Below are 11,797 nucleotides of genomic sequence, written 5' to 3'. Positions count from 1 at the left end.
ACAAATTTGTAATAATTCGATTTTTTTATATATGTCATTTTAAAAAATGGTATACACGTCATTCTAACTCATTAAAATTTTTTGGATATACCCGGATATATGTGGCAACCATATAAACTGTCATGTGTAAGTTTTTGATTGGTTAGGTACATCCAATAATCAGGATTTGAAAGTTATTTTACAATATTTTTACATAACATAAACATTTGATCATCATTAATTACATGACTTACATCCATAGGTAATAATCTCTATATAATAGTCTACCATTAAAGTTCATTACATTTCAAAAAGCACATATATATAGAAAATATAAATGTTCAAGATAGAGAACGATATTGCTAATGAATTCAATGTATGATCAAATAAAAAATATCCACATATTTTGATGTATATTACACATGTAGGTCAAATAAAGTTAGATTTTTGGCTATACAATTTAGTGAACGTGTATTTTACATTATCATTAAAAAATACATATCGCATTGTCAATGTAGAGTAGGCAACGTTTAATAAATACATATTATCCCTGTGATATTAAGATAAATTTTTATAGTCATGGCATTTGTAATGTAAATGTTAAATTTAATAGCTAACTGGTATTACGTAACCATTTGTAATAGCATACCAATAAAGTTTATTTTAAATGCATAAAAAATGGAAAAATCCAATATCCAAGTTGGAGAAAGATATTGATAATAAAATCAAAATATGATCAAATAACAAAAAAAAATTAAATAAATTATATTAACCAATGGAGTTTGTGACCCAATAGTTAAGTCACATGATCTAACAATGGTTTGAGTTTCACTTTTTATGTTTGTTAAGGACTTAAGGTGTATCAATAGAAGGTTTTTGAAAGTTTTAGAGCGTTTAATTTGAAAATAAGAGTCGGAGTGGGAAAAAAGACTCTTCTAAAATAAATTAACACATTTTGACATGTATTAAGCGAGCATATATAAAGTCGATGTTCGTTATATAATTTAGTGAACGAATATTTTATATATTGTCAATATAGAGTACACCCTTATACAAATTGCTTAAAAATGTTAATGTATGCATCACAGTTAACTATACATGGTTAAACATTTAGTAAAAATTCAAATCCTATACGCATCCAACTCCTAAATAGTTTTTAAAAATAATCAACATTATTATCTACAAAATAATCTTTGATCTTGAATGTTGAGCATCAAATATAAAAACTTAATGCAATCCATTACATCGTAACACAAAAGTGTAACATTATATTCTTCACAACTTAAATATTAATTATTCCCCAAAATGTTACAAGTATATAGGAGATGCAAATTAAAATATGAAAATTCAAAACAACCTTTCAATATGAAAAATTGGGGGTTTTCAAATTGTTTATAAGATAATATGTAGTTCCAGTCCTCCAGTCACCTAGGAATTTATAATTGGTATAACAAAATGTTGATAATATTATTAAATTTAGAATTGTTAATCAAATTTATATTTATATATTCTCTAAAATAGAACTTGTGGAAATTCCAATTCTTGATAAGAGATCTTAAATAAATTAGTCAGTGTTATAATTGTTATCCAAGTACGAGCATGGTACCCGCGCAATGCGTCAGCGGTGGTGGGAAGGTGGTCCAGTGGTGTCGGTAATAGTACTATTGGTGGTAGTGGCGGTGTCAAGTAGTGTCGGTGATGGTACTAAAGTGTTAATTATTAAAATAAAGGTTTAGAGTGTAAATTATAATCAATTAAGAGGAAAACATAAAAAGCCAAAGATAACTCTGGTAATTCAAATGTAGAATATCTAAAATAAAAAGAGGTTATTTATTTTACAAGGGAGTAAAGATAAAGATGTTGAAAGATTTTCCAATTAAAAAAAACAATTTAAAAGTATTGTTAGATTGATATCTATATTCCCTTGTAATACAAATTAGGTATTCTATTTTTGAAATCTTTTAATAATCTTAAAACATTTATAACATACATCTTTTATCTACTAAATTACCTTTATTAACTCCTTAAATCACATGAATTATTTTACATCAATTATCTATCTTACTCGTCGCCGTTGCCACTACAAGTCACCGCTGCATTGTGCAGGTATTCGTTTAGTATAAAATAGAAAATCAAAAGTATTTTGATGGATAAAACACTTGATTTTGTAGATTAATGGTAAGAGAGCTGAACGTAAAGTTTGGTTTCTATCAAATAATAATTAAAATTACTTCGTTTATTTGATTTTGTTCAAGATTCTAATATTTTTGTATTAGTTTTTAATGATTTCATACATAAGATTTAAAAAAGAAAATCTATGAATGGAGGCGTTATAGCTATGCCAAATAAGATTTTTTTAGTAAAATTTTAGGAAGAGACTTCATCTTTATTTATAAAAAAAGATTTTTTACAGTTGAATTTGTTTGACTCATCCCACATTAATTTTAGACCAAAAAAATCAAAATATTCAAATTCAAAATTTAACAATTTAGAACACTTTAATATGTTATAATAAACATATCCTATAAGTTTCGGACTTTGAAAACGTCGGATGAAGCTCCTAAAATTTTGCTCGAGAACATAAGGACTGCGGCCGCTGAGCACGGTCGATCGTGCTCTGCGTCCGTGCCAGAAAACTGAACACCAAGACGAAAATATTGCAAACGCTAAACACGGTCAGCAGTGCAAGCGTTTGTGCTCTTACTACACACACCAAACATTAAATTTGATTATTAATCCAACTTGTTGCCTTTCCAAAACTCATTTCCAAGCTTCATAAGGCAACAATATCGATTCAAACAAATATTTGACACACTTATAAACATAGTGAAAGTGTCTAGATGATCAAGCATTTATTTTTACAAACAAATGGGTCATTTGCTCAAGTTGTCGTCTTTCGAGTCAAGCAAAACATGTTTAGATACCAAAAGACCATTATGTAACTAAACTTTACCGAAAGATACCAAAGCCAAATTTTTAGGCCATTTAGTTACGATGATTAATCATCTTCCTATAGGTATTTCACATAAATATTATATGTATTTCCATATGCATGTTTATAATAATGAATATAAGGAATTGACCGTTTTAGATTATCAACTATTTGTTAAAAAAAATTGAGGGAATAAATACTTTATAATTTAGTATGGATAGTATAAATATATGATTAGTATTTTTTTGGTGTATATTATTAGACGAGAGTAAGTACCCGTGCGTTGCGGCGGTGAGATGGTGGGGGTGATAGCCGGATAGGTTATAAAGTGTGATAGGTCATAGAGTGTGATAGCCAAATGCCTTAACCGTATCGGTTCCGCCATCGGATTTAAAAATTTGTCAAAAGTATATCGAATGACATCTCTAATGAAAGAGCATGAAATTTTAAGAACACCCATATAATTTTTATAATTTATCGATGTACGGTTTGTGAGATAAAATTTTTTGAATGAATTGGAGGAATAAATGATTTATGGAAGAGAGAGAAAAAAAATGATTGGTTGAAATTTGATGAGAGAGAAAGAGTGTTTGGATAAATATAGAATTGATAGAAGGATTATTTTGGGGAAGTAAATGTTAAAACTTAAAATTTTAGACAGGAGAGTCTGCTTTATAATATAGTATAGATAGAAAGTGTATTTTGAGAAAGTAAATGTTGAAACTTAAAATTTTAGACAGGAGAGTCTGCTTTATAATATAGTATAGATATAGATGATTATAAGAATTATCATTAAAAAAATTAAATTATATTCGTATTTATTTGTCAAATAAGATAGAAAAGGAGTAGCAGCTACATACGTTTTGGATTGTGGGATGGTCCTATAAGAGGACAAACGTTCTAAAAGACATTCGGCGTCCTTGAGCTGCCACATCATATTCTTACATATCCTTATAAATCGTATAATTTTATCTCCAACCATACAAACATCCTTACATATCCTTTAACTCCACTAAAAACAAAAAAAAAGTTATAAGTAAGGGCACCTAAGGGCATGCCCTTGGGTAAGGTCATGCATCAAAAAAATCTTTAGTTTTGGACAAGCTTCAACCGCAAAGGATATCCAAGGGCACCAAAGGACACCCAAGGGCGCCCAAAAACATACCAATTGGAGATAGTCTAAGACCCCCTTAACGCCCAATTTATTACATAACAATTACTGGCACTGATGTATAAATTTAGCATCTTATAAGGGAACAAACAATTTGTCTCTCTGTCTCACGCTTTTCTTTCTGTAATAAGAACACACATAACGATGGTCCTCCTCTTTCTTACTAGCTTATCACCCCTGGGTTCAACCCGAGTTAATTATCGAATGATTCCAGATAGCTTTAAAATATATTATCATATTAAAATGTATCATATTAAAATGTATAATAACAAATTTAAATAAGTTAAAAAGTTATGATAAGTTATTATGTAAAAAATGAAATTAAACGGAAACAAAATTTGTGTAGGTATGGGCACACGTTGAAACACATACGGTTGGTAAAAACAAAAAAATAAAACCATTATCTGGAAAGACACCATAATTTTTGGTCTATTTATAACAGAAAATTAAGGTGATTAAAATGTCATTCAATGTCGTAGATGTCGTGCCGTTTGGCGATCTATCCGGGGGTTTTCCCTATGAATTACCGCGATAGCATCCTGCCCGGTGAGTGTAAAGACCACATATGAAATGAACAAGCTCTGACCAAAAAACGAACGTTAAAAAAAAATGTTACGAAAGGATATAGGCATTTAATAAAAATCTATAATCTATAATAATGATATATATCAATAAAAGAAATGATATTTCGAATTTAAAATTGACAAAGTATAAGATGTCATAATTAAATTAAAAAGATGTGTAATAATAAAAAAAAAAACAACTTTTAAAAAATATATGTCTATCATAATTTTACTTTTATCTAGTATAAAGATTTGTTTGGGTTCTCGCAAAAGAAATGATACATCTTCAAAGATTAACTTATTGATTTTAATCAAAATAGAAGCGGAGAAACTCATATCATGTACAATTTATAGCTTTTTTAGGAGACGTAGAAGTAATATATGTCAACATCGCCAATTCTAGGACATTCATTCTTAAATCTCAACATCAGCCTCATTATTATTTATTTACTTCAAAAGAACCTTTTCACATATAAACATCGTACACAAATATTAATATGTAGTTTAATGTGTTAAATGGTACTTCAGATTGAAAAATTCTCGAGCTACAACATAAATGGAAAAATGTATCAGAAAAAGATAACATGTAAAAGGTCTAGTCAAACAGAATTAATATCACCCGGTTTGAAATATCCAAAACTCAGTTTGAACCAAACCATTTCATTTTGAAAATGTAAATATAATCTTTTTAACTATATTTAGAACATTAATTGGTTATAAAAGTTCATGTTTACGAGTTAGCCCGATTCAATATTCAATATCACTCAGCAAGGTATGAACTTAAGCCTACAAAGAAAATGTGTGCCCAAGCTGTACAATTTTTAAAATGCCAAACCTACTACACTTGGGCCAACTGAATGGATAGAGATCTTTAAGCTGATCAAAGACAAGAAGACACCTCAGTATGATCCTTTACTCAAAAAGGCTGGAGAGCAGATTAAAGATATCAGAAGTAAAGAACGAAAGTTACCTATCACGGTATCACCTGACCCAGTGACCTACTCAGTTAACTCCTAATTGCTTGTGAATATGTGAGTAACTAAAGATAGAAATTTACATGAACTATAAATTTACAAGTCTCAACAAATTAAACAGTTCTGAAAGAGTATATCTAATCATAAATGAAACTACCTAAATAAGTTAAAAAGTGAATACCTCCTGAAAGTAAAAAGCCTTTGATGGGTGAGGTTCTCTCATAAGGAGCCACCTGAAAATAGATGCTAAACATGTGTAACAACGAATGGTATGCCTAATCTAACACAGAAATTTCATATTATTTTCTTATTAAAAAGCTTTTCATGTTCCATGCGCATGATAGACCAATAGTAGCATTTCAAACCAAGAAGGAAGGCGATCATCCCACTTTTATATTAGTTAGCCATCATACCTTGATCTTCACAATTAATCTTTACAATTAAACTGATAGTGTCATTACTTCCTGAAGCACTCAAAGCAAACTCCACGTCTTCTGAAACACATATGAGAATCAGATCATTGTCTTCATCGTAGTATTTTAGACTAATTGTGTTCCCCTTAAGATTGAACCTTTTTGCCACTTCGTTTTTCAAGTTTGACAGTTCAGATGGAAAACAAAACTGAAACTCTTCCTTAATTTCATCAAAAGTTGCTTTCACTGTCACCTCCCGAGTAACTGGTATATCCGAGTACCTCTTCCGCTTTCTATCTTCTTTAAGTTTGCTCTTTTCTACATCATCAGTAAACTTGGTACATGTGTTCTCCTTACAAATTTGTGTGGGAGACACAACATTAGCAGAGTCATTTCCAGCAATAGAGGTCACACTCTGCTCTGAACATGACGAATCTATACAAGAGAAGCTGTCACCAATCTCGTTCGATGATGTTTGAATAATATCAGGTTCTTCGTGTATATACAGATCTATATGTGGTCCAACAACTTGAATAGATGACTTGTCACCCAGCTCAAATCCAGAAACTTCCATATTCTCCTTTAATGTTCCCATCATGCTAGATAAGTATCTGATATCTTTAATGTGCTCTGGTAGAAAAAATTCTAGCACATACTGGTGATTGCTATCATCACTCTGCAAAAATATTGCAAAGCAGCCAGTTAACTTGCTCATACGTGCATAGTAAACTAAAGGGTACTCTTGTTCACCGAGTTTGGTTACATCTACACAATAACATGGAGCATGTGTTGAAAACACCCTACCAACAACTCCCCGGGGACTTTCTAGGTGTTGCTCTCTATTTGCTTTCCTGAAAGACCTCATGCCCGGATGTTGCCAATGATATGGTAGATCTGCTGTGGACAAGCAGAGTTTCCCAATGCATCGAGCGTGGAAACTATTGCAGCTTTTCCCTATAACTTGATCATGAGAAACCAAACTAGTGGAAGGAGATGCAGCCCATGTCTGAGCAAAAGGCAAACTGTGGGTGCTACACACAATTTGCAAAGCCTTGAATATCTTATAATTTATATCGCTATAGTTTTTCCATGCTTCGGAAGCCTGCGTAGGACGATTATCTCCCACATTAGAATTCCAACTCAGAAAACTTCAAAGGAAAATTTTTGCGAAGTTATTAAACCTTAGGATATATAAATCAAAGAGATCCAACTCACTATTGGAAAAGGAAAACTGAATGTTCTTGGGCTTGTCAGCTTTTCTTTCTGCAAGATGACAACGATTTTGAATAAAGGAAGCATAAACTAGAATAAAGCAAAGTAAATTCTATCTTATATAAGGAAATGCCAGATAAAATATAGCACATGATCTTAAAACGTGGATATACAAATCTAATTAATCTTAAATTGCAACGAGAGCCTGTACAAGAAGAGTATTGAATCTAACAAACACTTAGGTCCTTGAACGTCCCCAGGGTAGCCAACTATTGTCACCATGGTGTTCTAACTTCTGAGAATACACAGTGCTTGTATTAGATCTGTGCTTTTGACAGTATGGCCTAAAAATCCTAAGATGTATAGAGCTGAACAAAATTATCATTTCAATGAACACTGGAAAAAATTATCATTTCAATAAACACATTAAACAAGATTATGCATTAACACTGTTTAGAGGTGAACAAAATTATCATTTCAATAAACACCAAACACAAAAATACAACGAAAAATGCGCAGGTGTGGAACTGTGGATAACATACATAAACACATTGGAACCATAAAATGACACTGATTATTTAACTCGAGAGTGAAAATGCAAACCTTCAGCTCCAAGTGGAGTTGTTGAACCTCATAAGCAAAACTCGTATTCTTAGAAGACATCAGGAGTTCAAGGACACCGACACACAACCTTGTAGTAGAATCAAAGACAGGTAAAGCCAAATACCCATGGAGATTGCAACTAATAGCACAATCTTGTAGTGGAAAATGTTTGGGGCTGTAATTAGTTAGTATGTCAGAAGCCCACTCTGGCAATCCTCGCCTAAACACGCGGGCAGGAGGACTACAGTCTTCTTCTTGATGATCTTTATCCACAAGGAAAGGGTTGCACTCAGAGTACTTCCTAAACGAAACAAGTCCTTGATCATCAATTACCCCAAGACCAAAAGGTTGATCTATGGTTGTAAGTAACAATAGGTGCTTATCAGTGACACGAGGCGACCAAAACTGAACAAGAACACGTTGCTCGCGGAAAGTTAAGCGTTTTAGTGCAGATTTAATCTTATCTTGTAACTTCAGCTGATCATTTTTGGCTTTCCGGTCGAAACCTGTAGTTCAGAGGAACCACTTCAAAAGCATAAACACTACCTCTTATCTTGTTACATTGACTGGAAACCATTATTTTTAAATTTTCGTCTAGATAGCTAAAGCCACAAACAACTATGTTAAACTAACTTGTACCTCACTACACGGCCAAGTAGTAAATTGACCACTTTACAACTAAAAGTAAGCAGATCTACATATAATAATAATAATATATAAGGACTTATCTTTTCAGAGCGCCAATCTAATCTGATTATTAACTTATGATATCTGATGGGGATAGAAGAAAAAAGATAAAGAAACGTAACTGGATATTGTGGAAAGAGAAGAGTCAGCAATTGGAAAGACTTGTTGTTCTTCAACCCGTGAGTCTTCATTTTTAGAAACCCAAAGTGTCGTTAGGTATCTCGAGTCACCGAATAACGGGCGCACCGGTGTTTCTAAACATAAATTATTCCTCGCCTTTTCTGTTATGTGAAGCATGTCAGAAAAATTTAACTTGGAACTTATAAAGAAAAAGATTTCCCAACTTCAATGAAGTTTTGATACAAAAAACTCACTAATTACATGGACTACATTATTATCTACAAATTTATATACTTTTAATTGTAAGAATGAAGCATAAAGAGTTTTCTTATTTCTTTTAGAGGCAATTACTTACACTCCGAACCATCTAATAATTACATCAACTATATAGAGTGAGATACGAACCAAGAAACTCTTGGTTGATATGTCACACCTGGTATGGCGGTACCAATAGGCAAAAGGCACAGGACTAAGGAGTTGACCTTTTAATTAAAAGCAAATGAACTTACCAGTTGAATAGTCGGACCATTAGGCACATGCAAAGTCTTATGTTGCAAGGATGGTAACCACTAACCAGTCTAAACTTGTGATACGTGTTTTATTAAAAAAAACAAATAAAATGCAATTCAAGGAGAAATTTATCGATAAACTGGAACTCTGACGAGTTTATTTTCTATAGCTTGCAATCTAACAAGGAATTTATAAGAAAGATACATACCCATGTTTTCCCATTGAAATGAATGGTATTGATGGAGTTCCTCACGTGGCTCTTCATTGTCAGAAACCCAAAGGGGGGTCAGGTATCTTTTCTCGCCAGATACTGGAATGATCGGCGGTTCTGAAGATTTGCTGTTCATCCCAGAACCAGGTGATATGTGTACATCAGTAGGCAGGTCCATAGAAGTTGGTTACGTTACAGGTTCCTGGATTCTACACACACTGCTGAAGTAAAAGCCTGATAGAAAAAACCGAGTATATAAGTACCATACGTGGTGACTTTGTTTCAAATTGATGTTAAAAGGGATAAACCAAGAATTGAAGTAGCTTATCAAAGAGAAGCTTTTTAAGCTTACTGTGTTTGAAAAAAACCAAGTGTTTGGTATGCTACTAAAAAAGTTGATCTTTACTCTTTAAAAAACCTAATAAGTGCGTTTTACAGAGGTGTTTCGTTGGGCTTATTGTGCTTTGATAATGGTATAGTATAAGCTCCTTTATAAGCCAACACAAACATGCTCTGAACAAGACATAACTATTTTAACCTGCGACTACCACTGCTATACCACACCACAACCACCACCACCACCACCAACTACCACTACTACCACCACCACCACCACCACCACCACTACCTACATATCAACACCACCTACTACTACTAGCACCACCACCACCACTACCTACATATCACCACCACTACCCACGGGACCACCACCACCACCACTACTATTACTACCACCACCACTACTACTACTATTATTCCTATTATTATTAATTTATTATAAATATTATATAAAACTAATTTAATTAAACTCCTACCATATCCATTTTTCAAATATTTTAATTTCGTCCAGAAATTTAATCACCGTAAAATCATAACTCATGAAATCAGATCAAAAGGAGGGCGATATATATATATATATATATATATATATATATAATATATATATATATATATAAACAATAATCAGTAATCACACCACACCACATGAAACCAAAAAAACATAACTCATGCCATATAAACATAAAACTTTGAACCCAGATAATAGGAATCAAAAAACAAAATATAACACATTATTCAGAATCAAGAAATAATAGAGAGACAAAAGAAGAAAACAAAAAAAAAAACTAACCTTAACAATTCCAAGACAAATATGAGATCCAATTCAGAAATGAAGAAGGGGTATCGTGAAATCGTGCACGTTTCCGAATTCGATGGTTAAGAATTATTTATGAATATAATTAAAGCTTTCGTTGTATGATGATCAATGGAGTTTTTGTGTGTGTGACGTCATTGTGTAAAAGATGTGTGTATATATTGATGATTAGAGAAAATGTTATCAATTAAGCATCTAGTTATTATAACTATAAACTTAAATAATATAGAAAACTATCACTAAAATAAATGACTACTCATCGCCGACTACTCATTGTGAGCTGAGTGAGAGATCGATAGATACTTTCTAAATTAAAAGGAAGGGGTGGGGGGAAGGTTGAATACACCACCAAGTCCAAATATATAACATAAAAGAGTATGAAAAATCCACCACAAAGTCCTATGTCCCTTTTCCGTGATTTACAGTGTTGTCATCTTAACAAATCTCCTCCTTACGTGGGCATCAAGTAGTATAAGGGATGTTCACGGTTTGGTTTTTACCCGGTTAAACTGTAAACCGAACCGTTTAAAAAATCGAAAAAAACCAAATCGTTTTTGAATTTGGTTTTGGGTTTGGTTTGTAACCGAAACTGAATTATATATTTGAATTTTGGTTTGGTTATGGGTAAAGGATAATGAATTTGATTAAACCGAAAAAACCGAATAACTTATATTACTATTATGTATTAATATATATTTCGTATCTTTTTTTTATGGACAATTATTAATGTATTTTTTACTTTATATGTATATTTGTTTATCATATTAACTTTTTTATGAAATTAGATAAATTCAATTTTGATGAATAATTTTTAACAATGATGACAAACAAGAGTTTAGTTGTTTCACTTATGTTATTTGTTTATCCATATGGTTTAAATTTACTACTTTGGTGAAACTTGAAATTATGAACCTATTTTGGTTAATCACAACTTAGACAAAAAGAAATGGTAAATTTGTGTTTTTCATATTTGGTTTTTTCGGTGTTAAACCGAAACCGAACCGAATTCTAATTTGGTTTTCGGTTTAGTTTTTCTATTTCGAATTCGGTTTTGGTTTTGAAAAATAAAAAATAAAAAACCGAAAAACCCGAACCAAATAACCGAAAATGAACCGATGAACACCCCTAGTTTGTATGTCAGATTAATTGATTACCCACGGTTGTCTAATGATTTTACTGTAAAAGAAAAAAAGAATGGTTCATTCTGGGTTAAAAAGATTAAGGCTCCGTTCTTTTTTTTTTCTTAATAGACTTAATAATTAAGAATTT

General features: G+C 31.9%; 1 protein-coding gene across 4 annotated transcripts; it reads right to left on the bottom strand.

Moving 5' to 3' along the window:
* Positions 1 to 4,361: 4,361 nt before the first annotated feature.
* On the bottom strand, positions 4,362 to 10,847 carry LOC122580430 (protein NLP7-like). Of its 4 annotated transcripts, none has more exons than XM_043752703.1 (8): positions 10,505 to 10,847; positions 9,373 to 9,609; positions 8,657 to 8,815; positions 7,848 to 8,353; positions 7,248 to 7,295; positions 6,033 to 7,134; positions 5,801 to 5,852; positions 4,362 to 4,663 (listed from the first exon to the last, which is right to left on the bottom strand). In XM_043752703.1, exons 2-7 carry the CDS (start codon positions 9,551 to 9,553, stop codon positions 5,839 to 5,841), a joined length of 2,010 nt encoding a protein of 669 aa, XP_043608638.1. In that variant the 5' UTR covers positions 9,554 to 9,609; positions 10,505 to 10,847; the 3' UTR covers positions 4,362 to 4,663; positions 5,801 to 5,838. The 4 variants fall into 4 exon arrangements, with proteins under 4 accessions (XP_043608638.1, XP_043608639.1, XP_043608637.1 ...); XM_043752704.1 differs by lacking the exon at positions 4,362 to 4,663 and adding an exon at positions 5,379 to 5,684; XM_043752702.1 differs by lacking the exon at positions 4,362 to 4,663 and having other exon boundaries at positions 5,694 to 5,852.
* Between the last annotated feature and the right edge of the window lie 950 nt (positions 10,848 to 11,797).

The sequence above is a fragment of the Erigeron canadensis genome, chromosome 8 (assembly GCF_010389155.1).
Source record: "Erigeron canadensis isolate Cc75 chromosome 8, C_canadensis_v1, whole genome shotgun sequence".
Taxonomy (NCBI): domain Eukaryota; kingdom Viridiplantae; phylum Streptophyta; class Magnoliopsida; order Asterales; family Asteraceae; genus Erigeron; species Erigeron canadensis.
Note: the sequence above shows the minus strand (reverse complement) of the source record. Positions and strands in the feature narration are given on the sequence as shown.